We start from the raw sequence: 20347 nt of genomic DNA, 5'->3' as shown, positions 1-20347 counted from the left end.
AAGCGCGTGAGAGAGAGAGAGAAAGAGAGAAAGAGACAGAAAGGGAGAGAGAGAGAGAGAGAGAGATATGAGAGAGATGAGAGAGACACATGGACTGGTTGGCCTCCAAGGGGAGACACGGGGGTGGGCAAGGAACGGGGGAGCAGGGAGCTAACTGGCAACCCAAGTACCCAGGTACATGCCCTTGACTGGGAATCCAACCCATGACCATTTGGTGCATAGACTCACCCTGACCACTGAGACACACCAGCCAGGGCTAGCTTTTTATCTGCGTTGCAGAGGTATTGTGTGTGGTTCATCAGGTTCCATTTGTCCTCTAGCTTATGCTGCTTTTGCCCCAAGTCACCTTTTGTTTTTGTCTCAGGTACCAAATATAGTTTCCTTTTTTTGGTCATCTGATATCTGATAAATTCATATTCTCACTGGCCTTCTTTCTTCAAATGACCATTTTTTCACTTTAGTATTGTATCTAAAATCATTCCTTGCTTTATTTTAAAACAAAAAAATTAGGTTTCTTTTGATTTCTGAAGCAACAGATAACAATGTTATCTTGAATACTGGTATCTGCTATTTTCTGAGTTCTCTGTGGAAAACACTGTCCATTTTCAGGTTACCTTTTTTTTTTGTTTGCATGTTTTCTTGCTTGTCTTTTTTTCCTTCTTGTCTGTCTGTTATCATATATCTTTTTAAAAAATATTTTATTGATTTTTTTACAGAGAGGAAGGGAGAGGGATAGAGAGTTAGAATCACCCATGAGCAAGAAACATTGATCAGTTGCCTCCTGCACATCCCCTACGGGGGATGTGCCCGCAGCCAAGGTACCTGCCCTTGACCGGAATCGAACCTGGGACCCTTCAGTCCGCAGGCCGACGCTCTGTCCACTGAGCTGAACCGGTTAGGGCTGTTATCATATATCTTGGTGATAGAAATAATTTACTGTGAGTGTCCCTTCCTGCTGAGGAGATGAAAATGGTTACCTCTTTTTTGTTTAAATTTTATTACTTTTTTTCCCTGTGGTTCTATATGATTATTTAAAATGAAAAGTGCCACCCTAGCCGGTTTGGCTCAGTGGATAGAGCATCGGCCTGGGGACCGAAAGGTCCCAGGTTGGATTCCGGTCAAGGGCACATGCCCGGGTTGTGGACTCAATCTCCAGTGGGGGACTTGCAGGAGGCAGCCGATCCATGATTCTCTCTCATCGTGGATGTTTCTATCTCTCTCTCCCTCTTCCTTCTTCTCTGAAATCAATAAAAATATATTTAAAAAAAATATGCCAGTGGTTATGCTGAACTTACAGCTTCTGATAGGTGAAAGGGACTATAGTGCCCTAAATCTTGTCCCTCCCATTTGAAATAAATGCTAGCCTTCTTTAAGCATTTTTTTTTTCTTAAAATAACCCCCAAACACTTTTTATTTTGAAAAAATTTTAGGTGTACATAACAATAAAAATAGTATAATGAATCCCCACAAATCTAGCATCCAAAGTCAATAATTACTAATTATGTTTTTTCTTGTTTTTTTACATTTTGGGAGAATTACAATGGAAAACTCAGTAGAAGAGTGAAAGTTTAAAATAAAGTCATATGTGGGGAGAATCTATTTTTTTTTTAACTTTTCTTTTTACTTTAGCTCTAGCCAAGAGCTTAGAAGATGCTCTGAGCCAAACTGCGCACATCACTCAGCAGGCCGTTGTAGCTCAGAACGCTGCAGTCCAGGCCGTCAACGCCCACTCCAACATTCTGAAAGCAGCCATGGACAATTCTGAGGTGAGCCAAAGACCTGAGGTGCTTAAGGAACTGATGCCTTCCTCCTAGCAGAGGCTTTCTCTCACTAAGCAAAAGTAATCTAAAGTAGTTGTCTTTTAAAAAAACAACACAAAGGAATAAGAAAGACCTTTAAATGTTCTCTAACGAATTTTTATGTGGTGTTTTATCTCACAACAATGATATGGTACACAAGTTCAGATTTGCTTTCATATCTTAATAGTGCTTCATTGTATTTGTTGTTTGCTTTCTATTTTTTGCTTTAAAATAGCCAATTTTAAAAAATAACCTTTTTGTTTTGAGATACTTTTAGATTGACATGCAGTTATAAGAAGTAATACAGGGAGATGCCATGTACCCTAAAACACCAGTTATTTTACATGCTTATGCTGATTATTTAACTTATATTTAACATGTTAAAGGATAAAGTACATTGATTTAAAATGTAATACTGGAACTCAATAAGTTTCCTTTATCATTACATTCAGTTATTTAGTACATAAAAATATATCTTGATACCAAGTCATTTAAACACATTGTATGCGGGTAGTTTTCATCACGCACTAACAGGTGGCACATGGCGCGGGCCATTTTTGCTAATTTTTTGCGCAAATGGCAATGTTCAGTAAAATTACGATAACTTTAGTTTACGTATTTATACGTTACCCGCGTTCTACCACTAGTCTATAAAAAAAACGTATTAATACGTGTCCCGCGCTCTACTTACTCCCAGTCAACGTAAAACGTATAAATACGTTTCCTGCATTCAGTGTGTAAATAATAAAATACTTTAACTATAAATCTCATGGATCAGGAGGATCATGCATAATCAGTAAAGTTACTTTTTCACCATAACTATAGTTTTTAAAAAATTTAAATACCCTTTACATTGTTTTTGTCATATGTACATACATCACAAAAGAGTTAAATTAGACCTTTGACATAAATAGAAACTATAACCTTTGAAAACTTAAAGAAAATTTTGTTTTATTCAAAGTCCAAGAAAAAAAAATTTCAGAGTTCAGTCAGGAAAGTGGAAACCATGCAGAATATTTAATATGCTCGTTATGCAAGCAGGTATGGGAAAGCTAGAAGTTAAATATCAGGAAGTTGGTTTCAAACTCAGGTGGGCCAATATCTTTCAGAAGAACACTGGTTAGAAACTGTAAATAGCCATGGTACTACTTGGGTGGAAGGCTACGTAAGAGGGTATTTCCTCTTCCTAGTGATCGAATAATGTGCAGGGCATGAGGATAGTATGAAATCCATTGCAGTCCAGATTTTACAACTAAAGAACACCTTGTAGTAGCAGTTAACTAGATTAGGGAGTATTAGCTGGTATTGCAAAATAATCAGAAAAGGGTATGAACAAAAGTTTTGAAATGTTATGGATTCCAACTTCTGTTTCTTCTAGTAAGAAGCTACAGGTGCATGTGGGCTCCATAGTACAGTGTATTACTTCACCAGAGCAGTGTTTGGAAACAGACTTGGCTTGATGGCGGGGGAGTCTGGTGTCTGTTTCACAGGGCAGCTTATCTTTGGTCATCTAGAAATAGAAATACCTTCAACAAAGGGAAACACATTTTGGCCTCCAGGATATCATTAACACTTACATGATTTATAAGTCTTTTTGAGTTCATTATAAAGGATTCTGTTAATACAATACCAGGTGGTTCTAACAGCATACTATAGAGTCTTGGAAAATTTGATATACATGACAAGATACTGCTATTGTCCAACCCAGCATCCTTTCTTTTTCTATTTATTTATTTATTTATTTATTTATCTATCTATATCTATCTATCTATCTTTAAAAATATATTTTATTGATTTTTTAACAAAGAGGAAGGGAGAGGAATAGAGAGTTAGAAACATCGTTGAGAGAGAAGCATTAATCAGCTGCCTCTTGCACACCCCCTCCTGGGGATGTGCCTGCAACTGATTCCTTGACCGGAATTGAACCTGGGACCCTTCAGTCCGCAGGCCGACACTCTATCCACTGAGCCACACCGGTTAGGGCCTTTCTTTTTATTTTTACTTTATTTTTAAAAATAATTCTTTATTGTTAAAAGTATTACATATGTCCCCCTTGCCCCCCATCGACCCCCTCCATGCCCTCACCATCCCATTGTCTGTGTCCATGGGCCATGCATATACCAGCATCCTTTCTTAAAATATTTTATTTGGCAAGATGGCAATTCACTGAAACATCAGCTTTATTATTCCTACCATAATATTAATTTGCTTTGTCATTTTGCATCAATTTACATAGAACATAAAAACAAAAAAAGTGAGATACAGGGATAGAAGTACCAAATATTTTCTCTAAAAGCTGGGATGATGATGATTCTTTTTTTGTGTGTGTGTGTGTTTTTTTCTTAAAAATATTTTACTTTCCTTTCTTTTTACAAACCTTGTGTCGAGGACCGACTTTCAATAGATCACAGCGAGGGAACTGCTCTGCTATGTACGAAACCCCGACCCAGAAGCCGGTCGTATACGAATGGTTTAGCACCAGGTTTCCCATGAACGTGCGTTGCATGAAGGGAGGGGGCGGCCCCCTTTCCAGCTGCACCTTGTTTCCCAGGACGCTAAAAGCTGGGATTCTTAAACCTGAAGTTGCGACTGTGGGTAGAGTTCAGGGGCTTGAGGAACTTGGATGAAAAAATCTTTATTTTCCATAGTCTCAAAACCTTTTCCTTCAATTATGAATATCAGCAACAAACCACAGTAGGTTAGCACTGCTCCTACCTTTGTCCCCAGCAGAAAGCACAGGTATTCTCACATCACATTACAGGACTTGCAGATCCCTTGCAATATCATCTGTGCTCACCACTACTTCTAAGGTAGGGTATTTATTAGTCTTACCACTGGATCTTGGTTTCTGCTTCACAAAATTTAAAAAAACATTTCTTATGACAATATTTCAATGTAATTGAGTTCCTTTGTAATCTTAGAGTTTCATTTTAAGCATTTAAAAATGGTATTCTGAGAAACTTTTTCAGATGCCCACAGTGGTCCAGTGGCAAGGTTAAGGGACTTGGCTCTCTAAACTTACCATTGACAATAGATGTACCTTTAAAATGGAGACCATGCTAGATTAGATGTCCGTGGGAACGTAATGTGGAGAATTGGTTTTGAATGACCCAAACTAGAACTGTGACTCCTGCTGAGCCCTCCTCCCAAAGCAGCAGGCCTTGGGCTGCAGAGGCAGAACTACTTGTATTTCTTCCTAGGATGTAAGTTGGGCATCCATGGCCCCGGTCACCTTACTGAAATGACAGTCATGTTCTGGGTGGGCGGCGGCCCATGCAGTGGCCCTCTTTGGCCCTCTTTGAAATGTAATTATTGGACCAATTCAGTTATTTTTTTTCTAGATGAAAGTATTTTGTTCTCTGATAATTTAGTTTGTTCCTGTTCATCTCCAGGGTCCTAGCATAGTGTACTTTTAAGATAAGCCATAAAAAAAGAAAAAAAAAGAAAAAAAAGAGTAAGCCATAAGGTAGTTTTGCTTCATATCTACACAGAACACATTCACTTTAAACTATATGCACTTGTCAAAAGGAAAGAGAGAAAAAAAAACATTTAAAATAGTTCAGACAGTTCCAAATAACATTCCACTCACTGTATATATGATGCAGAATGTGGGGAGGGTGGGTGCTGGACTCATGCTTTCAGTGATCTGGGTTCTTGCATCTCATGGTGTGAGCATCTTGCTGCATTGAGTATGATTACAGTGTTATAGGTTGGGAGTGGGGTTTGGTACAATGTGTTTCCTAAATATGAGCAACTCTGCTCAGTTGAGAAAGTGGCAATCAGTTCCTAATGCTGCAACAAAACCATGTTAGACCTGCCTAAGGAATTTTCAAGAGAAACTTTTATTTATATATATATTTTATTTATCTATATAATTCACTTTCTATAAAATTCAGCATGGGAGGGTTAACATTAGTTGATTTTAACCTTGCAGATTATAGAGGACAATGCTTTAGAATAGTGTTTTGGAGTAGTAATGACCCTACAGATGCATAAACTTTTTACTTATCCTTAAATTATGATTTTGGTAGACATACCAGTGCTTCATTGAATAATGATTTAATCAACAAACATAATTCATGAAAAGTTATTGTTCTTATTAACCTTTTCTTCTTTGTGTCTTCTCTTGAGGATCTAATAAAAATGCTCTTACACACAGAAACAGTCTTACAATTTTGTTGGGGGCAGGGTGATGGGAGATGGATTTCTTTGAGCCTCACCATGAACCTTAGATTAAGAGTGCCTACTCTGGCCCGGGCTGGTGTTGCTCACTGGTTAGAGCCTTGGCCTGCACACTGAAGGGTCTCGGGTTTGATTCCTCATCAAGGGCATGTACCTCGGTTGCTGGTTTGATCCCTGGCTTTCCTCCTCCCTCCCAACCTCCCTCCCTTCCACTCTTTCTAAAAATCAATGGAAAAAATATCCCTTGGGTAAGGATTAACCAAAAAATCCAAACAACCAAAAAAGAGTACCTACTCTGGATAATGATAATTATTGTATGTGACTTTTTACCTTTGAATTTAATGTCACTTGTTTCTGTATTTGATCCTGTTGACCTGTCCTATGACAATAATAGCAGTTACTCATGTTTACATAATTCAGACCTTTTTTGGCACTGATGGTATTTGGCTCCTTCAATAGAATGTCCCCCAAAATGTATGCACACTTTAACAGCTGATAGTTCAATTTTGAAAATGAAATGCATTTTTTAAAAAATATATTTTTATTGATTTCAAAGAGGAAGGGAGAGAGAGAGAGAGAGAGAGACGCGCATCAATTATGAGAGAGAATCACTGATCGACTGCCTCCTGCATGTCCCACAACTGGGGATCGAGCCTGAACCTGGGCATATGCCCTGACTAGGTATTGAACTGTGACCTCCTGGTTCATAGGTCGACACTCAGCCACTGAGCCACACCGGTGGGGCGAAAATGAAATGCATTTAATAAACACTGCCTTTATAGTTATTCAAAGTGTGTATATACATTTTTTGGAGCCACCCTATATATATATTTTTAAATATATTTTATTGATTTTTTACAGAGAGGAAGGGAGAGGGATAGAGAGTTAGAAACATTGATGAGAGAGAAACATCGATCAGCTGCCTCCCGCACACCCCCCACTGGGGATGTGCCCGCAACCAAGGTACATGCTCCTGACCAGAATCGAACCCAGGACCCTTCAGTCCGCAGGCCGACACTCTATCCACTGAGCCAAACCGGTTAGGGCTATTTTTTAAAAATTAATTTATTTTCCAAGTACATTTGACATACAATATTAGTTTCAGGTGTCCAGCGTACTGATTAGACATTTATAAACCTTACAAAGCAGTTGCCCCAATAAAGCTAGTAATGAAAACTTTTTGTTTAGATTGCAGGTGAGAAGAAGTCAGCTCAGTGGCGCACAGTGGAAGGTGCACTGAAGGAACGCAGAAAGGCAGTAGATGAGGCTGCCGATGCCCTTCTCAAAGCCAAGTAATTACTCATGGACTTTAACAAGTAATTAGGGCCGCCTGGTGGCTTTCTTTGGGCTGGGTTTTCTTTGTATTGTTTGTCCAGAAAGAGGAAGCAGAGAAACCCTTTCCTCCCTCTCCACCTGTTCTTGATTTGTATTGATATTAGGAACACAAGTTTAAAAAGGAGGGATGGAATGAAATATAATTAGGCCAAAAGAAATTTGACAGAAACCTGTAAAAGAGATCTTGTGAGAAGCAGTTTTTCTTTGGGTTATTGCTTAGGTGATGCTTCTCCACAGATTTACTGAGGTTCTGCCATAATTTCAAGATTTTTCTTGGGTAGTTTGAGCAGTTTTATTAGAATTTAGAGAGTATCTCACAATCTCTTTGCCTTAATTACCAAAGTAATTATAAATAAATATAATGGGTTAGTTTTATGCCACCTTGACCTCGATTTCTGGAGGTTGGCTAAAAGTAGGATCCAGCACGCAAACCAAATACAAGATCAACCTCTGATGATGGAAACCTACTTACATTTGAATAAAGGTTCTCATCAACATAACATAATGAAATTGTTATATGTCATTCAAAATTTTGCTGTCTTCCTTAATGCCTATTAGGAGATTTAAGACATTTGCTTACATTACTCAGACCAGGATTGGGGAACGTCCAGCCTACAAAATCATTTGGTCTGCCCCCGCCCAGGCATTAGGGGTGAGTTAATGAAATGTTTGACCAAATTAGCAGGCTAATTTTAAAGTTGATCATTTTGTATGGCCCGCAAATGATGTTATAAAGTAACTAAAAGGCCCTTGGCAGAAAAAGGTTCCCCACCGCTGCTCTGGACCATGAATCAGGGCTCTGGGTCTGTTTTGTGGTGGGCAGACCACAGTCTTTCTGGCCTGTGAAACATTCTGAATAGTGAGGGCTCCCCGACACTGGCTCTTTGCTCATTGAGCTGTTTGGCCTCCTCCCTTGCTTTTCCTTCTTTACACTGTCTCATTGACAGAGGAGTCAGCCTAGTCCTTGCAAAAGCCGCCATTTGGAGTGGTCTTCATGTGGCCGGCACTGTGCCAATTGCCTCCGATCCCTGTTCATGCAAGTGCGCAGCAGAGGAGAGGCTGACCTGGAGCAGAATCCAGGCCTCCTGCTTGGCGGCCTCCGTCTTTCCTGTGCACCAGGCCACTCCTCTGGGTCCCTCCGGGAAGTCTAGCTTCTGACCGAGGTGTTTTCAGTTGTTGGCAAGGACAGCTTCTCTGTCTACTGACTGAGAAGGCATTGAGTAATTTTTTTTTCAAAAACTTTAAAACAATTGAATGTTGTATTTAAACTCTTTAAAAAAGTTGACAAGGAATAATACTAAATCTTTGTTTTGTTTTATTGGTTTTCAGAGAACAGTTGGAGAAGATGAAAAGTGTAATTGAAAATGCAAAGAAAAAAGAGGTTGCTGGGGCCAAACCTCATATAACTGCTGCAGAGGGAAAGCTTCACAACCTGATAGTTGATCTGGATAATGTGGTCCAAAAGGTGGGGTTTTAGGTCGTTTATAAGTATTTTTTACTTTTAAATAATATCCTTTAGGCATAAGATTTTAAAAATTCAGGAAAATGATAAATTCCTACCATATCTGTCCCTTTTCCCTGCAAAGAATATAAGTTGTTACAAATTTTACAATTTGAGTTGGACACAAAGTGTATTGTTCAGTATTGTTATTTTTATAATAGGTAACATTTTTGGTTATGGTTGTTACCACTTAAGAAACCTTCCATTGTAGCAGAACTTCCGTCTGCACCTGTGATCTGTGTGGGTAGTTTCCTATGAGCCCGAGAAAGAGATACACGGGAGTAGGCTGGGAGAGGGCTTGCCCCAGGTGTTTGAATAGAATTAGAAGGAAACAAAGATGAGGCTTATGTTTCTTTCCCTGAGCTTTAGGTTTCTCTCTCTATATTGTGTATGTATTCCCAACCACATGTAAAGAAATAGATGAAAATAACTTCTGTTTTTTAGAACATGTATTTGTCACTTTAACCACGTAACCCTTGTGTTTGTTTAGGTTGAAGCAGCTCAGTCTGAGGCTAAGGTTGTGTCTCAGTATCATGAGCTTGTGGTCCAAGCCCGGGATGACTTTAAGCGAGAATTGGACAGTATTACTCCAGAAGTCTCGCCAGGGTGGAAAGGAATGAGTAAGTCTAACTGAAGTGTTGGCACTTTTCTTTTTTCATTTTTAAACAACAGATAGACTAAACTGACTTCAACTCCATTCATCTAGTCCAAACCCCTCTGACATGCATATCTCATTTGGCATACAGTACAGTGTTTCCAACATTTTATTTCAGTCACTGGTGTGACCGGTAACACACTGTGACAGTACTCCCATGGTTTTAGCCATAGTGAACATAAGGTCTAGCCAGTGTTTGATTCCATAACCCAATCTGGTCTCTGCTAGTCAAAAAAAAAAGTTGTTTTGTTTTTTTTATTGATATCCAAGTGAATGAGAGTGATATTGTAACCTTGATTCTGTTCGAATATTATATATATGTAAAATTATTCAATACCTTTGGTACTTTAAAAATCTTCATAATGAAGTACTTAAGGTGCCCCTTACTGCTCTGTGACAACACTGTGGTTGAGAGCTCCCCCAGGGACACTGCAGTGAGAAGGAAATTGGCTGTGAGGCTCTTGCCTTGCAAATGGCTCAGATTGCAGGGAACTTTGATGGCTAAGCAATTACACAGTGTACCTGCAGTGAATATATTTCATTTCCTGAAGTGCTCTGCAGGTAGCAAGAATTGGAGGTTACCAGTCCCAACAAAATCAAAATACTACTTAAATGTCAGTGCCTGTTAGAAACTGAACATCAGGTAGGACCTGAAGAACTGGTGTTAAGGTGTCAAGGTTGCATCATGGAACCATGGCTGATCCAAGTAGCTAAGGTAAAAAAGACCAGTGCAGGAATTTTGTCTGCATTGTGGCCAGCCAGGCAGATTTACTGACAAGGCTGTCAAAAATTAACTCAGACATTTAGTATTTTTAATTCAGTTTATTGACTTAAGAAGGAGATATCAGACTCATATGTTAAAGACAAAAATAAAGGCAGGAGAAAGACACGCAGTTCAGTCTGGGAACTGGTTCTTGTTTGCACAAGAGGGAGTGTGGACAGACTACCCCTGAGCAGGTTAGTGAAGCCACTTCTGCACATTTCCCTCCTCGGAATTTCTCCCGGGCTGTGCTTCATTGAGGTAACTTGTTATCACCCCAGAGACCTTCCCTCTTCATCTTATTCCAGAGGTCACTCTACCACATTACAGTATCTTATCCTTTTGAAATTCTTACTTACTGGTTTTTGTGCATCTGTGACATTGGAAGATAGTGTGGAGTCTTGGCTGGCTGAAATAAATGCAATAGGTTGAAAGGGTAGGATAGGGACAGGTTGTGTCTGTGGAGAGTTAGTTATGAGTGCTATCCCTAGGAATTTGCATTCTCATTTAAAATATTGCCTTTGGTCTTCTCACTAGGCTAAATTCTGCTAATTTTTGCATGTCTGCCTTAGATTTTTAAAAAATTGTTTAAAGTATTACATGTCTCTTTTTCCCCCCTGATTAACCCCTCCCCCCGCTACTCCCATCCCCTAGCACATGCCCTCACCCCCTACTATCCGTGTCCATTGGTCATGCTAATATGCATGCATACAAGTCCTTTGGTTGATCTCTTGAAACCCCTCCCCTGCCTTCTCCCCGAGGTTGGACGGTCTGCTCAGTGCCATCTTGTCTCTGGATCTATTTTTGTTCATCAGTTTATGTTGATCATTATATCCCACAAATGAGTGAGATTATGTGATATTTATCTTTCTCCGACTGGCTTATTTCACTTAGTATAATGCTCCCCAATTCCATCCATGCTGTTGCAAATGGTAAAAGTTCTTTCCTTTTTATAGCATCGTAGTATTCCATTGTGTAGATGTACCACAGTTTTTTAATCCACTCATCTGCTGATGGGCACTTAGGCTGTTTCCAAATCTTAACTATGGTAAATTGTGCTGCTATGAACATAGGGGTGCATATATCCTTTCTGATTGGTGTTTCTGGTTTCTTGGGATATAGTCCTAGAAGTGGGATCACAGGGTCAACTGGGAGTTCCATTTTTAACTTTTTGAGGAAACTCCATACTGTTTTCCACAGTGGCTGCACCAGTCTGCATTCCCACCAGCAGTGCACAAGGGTTCCCTTTTCTCTGCATCCTCGCCAGCACTTGTCGTTTGTTGATTTGTTGATGGTAGCCATTCTGACAGGTGTGAGGTGGTATCTCGTTGTTTTGATTTGCATCTCTAGGATTAGTGACTTTGAGCATGTTTTCATATGTCTCACGGTTCTGTATGTCCTCTTTCAAAAAGTGTCTACTTAGGTCCTTAGCCCTTTTTTTGATTGGATTGTCTTCCTTTTGTTAAGTTGTATGAGTGAAGTTTTTAACTTTTTAAAAATTCTTTTGCTGATTTTGAAAATGCCCGTTGTAAACATGAAACATTAACGCAGTTGTTCCCAACCCAGTCATTTTTGTTACCCCACCTTCCCCAAAGGACATTGGCAGTGTCTGAAGACATTTTTATTTGCCACATTAGGGATTGCTACTGGCATCTAGTGGGTACAGGCCAGAGATTCTACTGCATATCCTACAGTCTACCGCCTAGCCCCTCACAACAAAGAATTAGCTGGCCAGAATGTTAGTAGTAACGAGGTTGAAATACCCGGCATTAAAGAAATGTATCATGTACAAAAGGAAAGTCCTCTACAATGCCATCTCTGAATTTTTCTTTTTTTGCACAACCTCCATTTAATGTTTTATTAATTTAATTATTTTAAAATATATTTTTATTGATTTTAGAGAGGGGGAGAAAGATAAAAACATCAGTGATGAGAAGGAATTATCAATCAGCTGCCTTCTGCACGCCCCATACTGGGGATCGAGCCCGAAATCCAAGCATATGCCCTGACCAGGAATCGAACCACGACCTCCTGGTTCATAGGTCAGTTTATAACCACTGAGCCACTCTGGCTGGTCAGTTTTAAAAAGATTACATATTTCCATAATACAAAATTTAAAAGGGACAAATGGCCTATGGTGAAGTTTCCTTTTTCTTGCCCACAGCCACAGTTTTCCTCCAGTTCTTGTGTAATCTGGAGATTGTGAAGTATTCTGTGATTATCTCAGCCCTTAATACAGTAGTTCTCAACCTTGGCTGCACATTAGAATCACCTGGGAATCTTTTTAAAATCCTGATTTCTGGGCCTCATCCTCCGGAAATTCTGTTTCTTTGTTAAAGGGTGAGGCCACAACGTTAGTAACAAAGAAACAGAATTTCCAGAGGATGAGGCCCAGAAATCAGGATTTTAAAAAGATTCCCAGGTGATTCTAATGTGCAGCCAAGGTTGAGAACCACTGCCTTAATAGCTATCCTCGCCTCTGGAATCTGAGCTCATTTAAGACCTATCCCAAACTTGTTAGAACTGGTTTGTGTTATCAGTTATTTTACTCTTATTAGTCTTATTTCCCTAAGTTATAAATGTTCTGGTGATATTCATGTCTAATACCTTTTCTTTGTTCTCCATAGCTGAGCATAGTGTCAAATACAAAATAATAGCTAACATTCTTGAGCATTAGTTTATGTCTAGCACTGTGTTCTAATTGCTTCACTGGTATCAACGTAATTAGATTTCATTATAGTCCTATAAGGTAAGTGTTTTTGTTATGCCCATTTTATAAATTAGATGAGAAAATCGAGACACAGAGAGACTAAGTAATTTGCCCAAGGTTGGAGATAGAGCCAGGATTTCATTCTTACCCACTAGCCTCACTGTTCTCTCTGCCTTTCAGGTGTTTGAGAAGTGATGTGATTGTAATAAGGAGTAAAATTCGTTTTTATGAGGTGGAGGGTATAGGGAGAGTTGCCTAAGGACGAGGAAGCTAGTTAAAAGCTGCTGCAGTAATCTGAGGGTGAGCAATATGGGCCTCCTAGTATGCGTGCCAGGGGCATTGCAAATGAATAGAAATAAAACATCATCGCAGTCATCTAGTGGTTGATTTGTTGAACCACAAGTTATAGTGTGAAGTTGACTATGTGAATACTTCCTGATTCAACAGTTCAGCTTCTAGATAGATATGTGATCTAGAAGACTCACATGGGTGCCAGGAGAGTCATGAAAATGTTCTTAGCAGCACTGTTTTTAAGAGCAGAAAAACTGGAAACAGCTCAGTGTGTCTCACATACAACAATACAAAGAATAAACCAGAACTCTGTCTCTCAAACGTAGATGTTAAGAAAAACAAAGAGTTGCAGAAGAATACATAGAGTAGAATACCACTTATATGAAGCTTAAGAACATGTGGAACAAAACCATATATTGTTTAAGGGTGCATACATATGTAAAGTATAACAAAATGAGTGATAAACACCACTGTGGGGGAAGGGCGGGGGAGCCATCGGGAAGCCGCTGTGGCCGGGACGGGAGGACGGAGGACGGAGGACGGAGGACGGAGGACGGTGCAGGCTGTGAATTGTGCGTTCACACAGCAGTGCCTGTGCCCGTGGTGGGGAGTGTCATCCAAACTGTGCAGTGTTTTCTCTTCCTTCCCATTGAACCAGGTGGTCGTGGTTCTCAGTGTGATTTGTACAGATTAAATGCAACTTTCATGTGAGCTCACGGTTTTCAGATTTCCAAAGAAGAAAGACCAATTTCTTAATTATTTGAAATGTTAGGAGAAGGCTAGTACCGAGAACAGAGTTAGGACTGTGTCATCGTGAAATACTTTATGAACTAATGCCAGTGGAGGGTGAGAGTTACAGCTTCTATGTAAACACTAAATTGATTGCTTTAGCAAAAATAGAGATGAGTGCCTAGAAATGAAAACTCCTTTTAACTCCTCTTACTTTCTAAGATGTTAGAATTTACCTTGATTTATAGTTTTACAGTCCTTTAAATTTTTAGGAAATAAACTATTATTTTGCTTCCCAATATTAAAGTAATGTCTTTTTCTGTTCGTTCCTCATTCTTGTTTCCTTTGGGATATTTCTATTTAATTATTAATGATTAATAGCTGAAATGTGTATATCTTTTTTTAAAAATTGTTTTTCTTTTCTTTTATAGCTATTTCTGACCTAGGTGAGTAATTATGTGTCTTTTATGTTTCAAAGCTGTTGAGTCTTAAAAGACTGAAGTCTTTTTGTTTTGCCTATGATTCTTATACTAAACCATCTAAATAATATAAAGTAGAATTATGTTGCATGTGAGAAATCTGATTTGGATGTTTTTGTCATCCATGTTTTCTCATCTACAGAAATGTTTCACCAAGTGATTTGAAACCTGTATGGGTTGTGTGTGCATGTGTGTATTTTAAGCTTTTATTTATTTATTTATTTTTAAATATTTTATTGATTTTTTACAGAGAGGAAGGGAGAGAGATAGAGAGCTAGAAACATCGATGAGAGAGAAACATCGACCAACTGCCTCCTGCACATCTCCCACTGGGGATGTGCCCGCAACCCAGGTACATGCCCTTGACCGGAATCGAACCCGGGACCCCTCAGTCCACAGGCCGACGCTCTATCCACCAAGCCAAACCGGTTTCGGCAAGCTTTTATTTTGTAAAATTTTAAATAGTGAAAAGTCAGAAGAAAACTATAATGAACTCCTTTGGACCCATCACCCAATTTCACCAGTGATCAACACATGGCTAGTTTTGTCTATTTCCACAGCTTATTTTGAAGCAGATTCCAACTATTATATCATATTATAAATACTTTCAGTATATTTAAAAAAAATAACGTAATCATTATACCATTGCCACACCTAAAACAGTAATAATTCCTTAATTTATCAAATGTCTATTTAGTGTTCAAATATGCCCAGTTTTTTTTATAAAATGAGTTGTTTTAATTGTTCTATTTGAATCAATCTACAAAGGTTTTACACATTTTGAATTTGGTCAATAATCTCTTACCCCCATTTTGCTTTTTAGTCTATTATAAAGTTGAATCATATACCACGTAGTATTTATCACATTCTGTATTTTGCTGTTACAGCCATAATTCTTAATCTATGGTAACATAGTAGAACACTTTTGGATTATGAAATTAGGGGAAAAGCAGTGTTTACACCTAAATCAGAATCTTTGGGCATGAGTGCTTTTAAAGCTCTACAAGTGGTTCTGGTGGACAGTTCTGGGTGCAGATCACTGTCCTAGATAATATCACCTGTTAAGAGTGAAAGTATCCGCACACTTATTAGATGCCTGTTGTGACTAATCATAGTCACGTATGAAAGAAAATACAGAAGTGATCCCATATGCAAGCTTTGTCGTTAGAGGAAAATTATGCTGAGCTATTAAGCCAGTTCATAATTAGTTCAGATTAGAAGTGTTAATTTGGGTTCCTGGAAAAGAACTTAATATATACTTGAAAGATGACCAAAATTACTTTGCTTGAGATTGAAAACACCTTAGTTGTTGGTCATGAGCTATGAATTTCTGACTGCATTGGAGAAACTAAATCTGTTTTCAAATGTTAGCTACTCTTTGCTTTTCTTTACAGTTGTTAAAGTTAAATTTTATAACCGGTTGAAACAAATTACCTTGCAGATAGGTAATTTTGGTGAAATAATTTACATTTTATTGTGGTTTTCTGTTTAGCTGACAAGCTATCTACCGATGATCTGAACTCCCTGGTTGCTCACGCACATCGTCGCATCGACCAGCTAAACAGAGAGCTCGCAGAACAGAAAGCCAGGGAGAAGCAGCACATTGCGTTAGCCTTGGAGAAACAGAAGCGGGAAGAAAAGCGGGCCTTTGACTCTGCAGTGGCAAAAGCATTGGAACACCACAGGAGTGAAATACAGGCTGAACAGGACAGAAAGGTAGAAGAAACACTTCGATTGCCTAATATTTTTTTAAAATATATTTTTATTGATTTCAGAGAGGAAGGGAGAGGGAGAGAGAGAAACATCAGTGATGAGAGAGAATCATTGATTGGCTGCCTCCTGCACGCCCCCCACGGGAGATTTACCCCACAACTGGGGCACGTGCCCTTGACTGGAATCGAACCCGGCACTCCAGGCTGGCGCTCTATCCACTGAGCCAAACCATCTAGGGTGTGATTGCCTAGCATTTAAAGTGAATCTAACTCGATTATCTATCTCTCGAGATAATAGCAGCAGTCACTGACTAAAATGCTAGATGCAAGTCATGCCAACTCACCTCTTGAATGAGCTTTGGTCCTTGTTGTAGTCAGGACTTCCAGGGAAACAGTAGCTGCCAGAGGGCCTTTGTGTGGAGCAGGAGCAGAAGTGTAGTAACGAGCAGCTGGCACTAGGGGTATCTAGCTTACCCTTTCCCAGGCAGCCTCTGCCCCTGAAAGCAGTGCTGGGAGAATCTCTGTTAGGTTCTGAGTATATCTTTCTCTGCCAGTATTTTTAAGTAGTTGGTGGTTAAGAGTGGGTGGACTTGCTCTTTAGTTTTCTGTCTGGGCTCATCATGTGTTACATAGGTGTCTAGAGGCTCATTTGGGAACTTGACTACTCCTCCTGCCTTTGTGTCCTTTCAGCTACACAGCTGACTCCTCCCTCCTCCTCAAAACTCTCCCTTCCCTCCTCCACCAGAACCACATTCTTCTGGCCTTGCTCACACCTTGTTGGCCACAGCTTGGCCTCTCAGATATTGGCATGCATTGGCATTGGTTCTGAAACCTGCCCATCTAACCTGTCTCCAGGTTAACTTAACTAGACCTGTGGCTTTAACTAGTCCTGTGGCTTTGAAGTATAAGCGTTACCTGTCACCTGAGACATGTATGTTGCTAGCTCCGATATGTGCCTTGCCTTCTAGTTGCCTGATAGCAGCCCACTTGTTGTCTCCCGCTGGATTCTGTCATTTCAGCCTCAGCATACTCACAAGTTTCTTGATTTTCTCCAGTTAGTCTCCCAGCTCCTCCCTCAGCTTGCGTCTCTCTAAATGAACCTACACCTGCCCAGTTGCTCAAGCAAGAAATCATGCTTAGTCGTTCCTCCGTCAACTGTACATCCAGTCCATCAGCAGATCCTACCAGATCTCCATCCAAGTAAATCCCAGATCTGTTCACTTTCTCGTTCTTAATTCCTACTACTTTCTATGTCTGTTTACACAGGCTAGTAGTCCTTAGAAAACATTCTGATCGGACACCAGGCTGCTGAAAACCCTGCACTGACGCCTGTGATTTAGTGTGAAATCCAGACTCTTAACCTGTATCAACAGGCCTCTTGAACTTACTCCTGTTTGCTGTGAGCCACACTTCCCTACTTCCCTTACTTCCCAGGGGCCCCTGTGTTTTTTTTTGGTGAGGGGTACCTTGACTACATGTTTTTCCCTGGGGTCTTTGCTCTGCCTGGTATCTTGTTCAAGTTCCTCTCTTTAAACCTTTCTTCCAAGTTTGGGTGTCACCTCAGCAAGGCCATACCTAACCCTTCAATCTAAAGTAGAGCCTCTATATTTCTCTCTTTCATACTGCCCTATTTTCTTAAAAACAAGTATCACAGTTTAAGATGTTTAGTTTATTGTCTGATACCATTGCATCTAAGCATATCATAAGCACTGCCTGCACAGGGCTCCCTCTCCATAAATATTTATGCACTAACTAAATGGATTCACTTATTAATTATATTGTTTCTGAGAATAAGCCAGTTAATGAATTGTAGGTAATCAGCATTAAATAACTTGTAATATGACACAGGGCTAATTGTTAGGCAGGGCTTTTCATAGTTTGGTTTGATTTGGCCCACATTGAATCTAAAGTAATAGAAAATAAGCACTTTCAGAGCAGTTTTCTTTGTTTAAAAGTGTGTTCAGCAACTGCCAGATATTTTCTTACCAGTTTTTCACAGTGGGCATTATTATTCACAGATGAGAAAGTGAAGACTTGAGAAGATACATCATTTCGCTAGGGTCACACACATGGTTGTGGTGAGGCTGTGTTTGATCCCAAGTCTCTGTAGTGACTTTCCCCCTATGATCTGGGATTTGTTCATTCTCAAGGGGGCGGGGGGGGGGGGGTGTGATTTGGGAAATGACAGTTTGCTTTGTATAGGAGGCAGCCTGGTGATATGGAAGAAACACGAACTTGGAGCCAGAGAAACTACTGTTTGAAATTAGATTGCTGCCACAACTGTGTGACCTTGTTGAGGTGCCTTTCAATGTTCAGCTTTCTGATTCAGAGAAGAAGTAGAAGTAAAGATGTGTAGGCTTGTGTGGCACATCACAGGGGACCAGGACATGGAGGCTCTGTCACCATGGTGACTAGTCTTCTCCTAAGAGCATAGGTGGAGAACTGGGGACTAACCATTAGTTTGGTTTCACAGGTAGAGGAAGTCAGAGATGCCATGGAGAATGAAATGAGAACCCAGCTCCGCCGACAGACTGCTGCCCACACTGATCACTTACAAGATGTGCTCAAGGTGCAGGAACAGGAACTGAAACAAGAATTTGAACAGGTGAGGACCTCTTGTAAACATTGACTCCCCTTCCCCTTGCCGTTCATAGCGATCTCTCCTTTATTTACTTATGTATGTATATATTTTAAATATAATTTTATTGATTTCAGAAAGGAAGGGAGAAGGGGGAGAGAGAGAAACATCAATGATGAGCGAGAACTATTGATTGGCTGCCTCCTACATGCCCCCTACTGGGGATCGAGCCCGCAACCCAGGCATGTGCCCTGACAGGGAATCGAACTGTGACCTCCTGGTTCATAGGTTGACACTCAGCCACTGACCCACACCGGCTGGGCTATTTATATATTTTTAATCCTCACCTGAGGATATGTTTATTGATTTGAGAGAAGAAGGAGGGCTTGAGAGTGAAACATCGGTCGGTTGCCTCCTGACAGGATCGAACCCGCAGCCTTTTGGTGTATGGCACAACACTACAACCAACTGAGCCACCCGGCTGGGGCTCTCCTTTCCTTTTAACGAGCTTTGAATGGCATTCCCTCTGGGGATATGGAAGACGGGGAGGATTGCTAATGGTACCTACCCTTGGAGTGGGGCTTTTGTATATTGCACAACTGCTCCTTTTTACATAAAGGTGTACCTTTATGTTATTAATCACATGTGTTTTATATCTGTCCTGTCATTTGGAACCTTCAAAGCTTTAAGGAGGGTTAGTACATGAGGCTTTATGAATGCAGATACTAGTACTTGACAATGAATCCATTCAGCCAGTGCCTAAATATTTATGAGTGCCAGCCCCGTGCCAGGCAGTGCCTGCTATATGCTAGGATGCAGTGGTGCTCAAGGCAGACCATCAGGCAGAACCAGTAGTCAGACAAAAGGGACATCTGGTTGTGATACTTTTTTTAGAAAGTAAGTAGGACACTGGGGGAATTGACACTGCTTCATCCCCATAAACCCCTGTGATTGTGTGGCAGTTCCTAGATTTTTATATTTTAGGAAACCTCCCAGAAAGGTTAAATTTGGAAATCACCAGGATACCTTTAATCATAATTAGTTTCTACTCCACAAGTCCTTTATAATATAGAGGATATTGAATACAATTTAATTATATTTGTGTGGCAGTACAACTTTCTATTTTGTTTTTATAGCCTCTTTCTTCTGCTAGTCTGCCTCCTCTAATGTTAGCTTCCACTAGTAAATTTGTATAAAGTTCAAATACATAATGTAGGCGTTTTCATGACAACTGTGTTGATACTTGAAAGGCTCTCTTTGCTTCTGGAGATAAGCAGTTGCTGGAAGACTTTAGTGTCCCAATGACTGATGTGCACTGACCGTAACCTAACCCAACGCTTCTGTACACTGTTTGTTTTACTTTAGGACCTGTCGGAAAAACTTGCCGAACAAGAATTAGAGTTCCGTCGGCTCAGTCAGGAACAAGTTGACAACTTTACTCTGGATATAAACACTGCCTATGCCAGACTGAGAGGAATCGAACAGGCTGTTCAGAGTGAGTCCTTGGGCCTCTTAGATCGTTATGAGGATAGTGGAATGTGTGTATCAACATGAGGGCATACAGATGAATTCACTGTAATAAACTTTATTCCTTTGTTAGAAAATAAGCCCGATTT

General features: G+C 40.0%; 1 protein-coding gene across 7 annotated transcripts in view; it reads left to right on the top strand.

Moving 5' to 3' along the window:
- IMMT (inner membrane mitochondrial protein) overlaps positions 1–20347 on the top strand; it is a 51760-nt gene that overhangs the window by 29761 nt on the left and 1652 nt on the right. For 6 of the 7 annotated variants that reach the window (XM_070429633.1, XM_070429632.1, XM_070429631.1 and 3 more), the window contains 8 exons: positions 1630–1766; positions 7170–7273; positions 8646–8781; positions 9308–9437; positions 14394–14408; positions 15934–16157; positions 18627–18758; positions 20097–20226. In XM_070429633.1, coding sequence (XP_070285734.1) covers positions 1630–1766; positions 7170–7273; positions 8646–8781; positions 9308–9437; positions 14394–14408; positions 15934–16157; positions 18627–18758; positions 20097–20226 — 1008 coding nt within the window. Of the gene's footprint in view, positions 1–1629; positions 1767–7169; positions 7298–8645; positions 8782–9307; positions 9438–14393; positions 14409–15933; positions 16158–18626; positions 18759–20096; positions 20227–20347 lie in introns of those variants that run through there. The other variant, XM_070429638.1, reaches the window with a different exon arrangement.

The sequence above is a fragment of the Myotis yumanensis genome, unplaced genomic scaffold, assembly GCF_028538775.1.
Source record: "Myotis yumanensis isolate MYYU_CA2020_CCGP unplaced genomic scaffold, mMyoYum1.0.hap1 SCAF_11, whole genome shotgun sequence".
In the NCBI taxonomy this organism is placed as follows: Eukaryota; Metazoa; Chordata; class Mammalia; order Chiroptera; family Vespertilionidae; genus Myotis; species Myotis yumanensis.
Note: the sequence above shows the minus strand (reverse complement) of the source record. Positions and strands in the feature narration are given on the sequence as shown.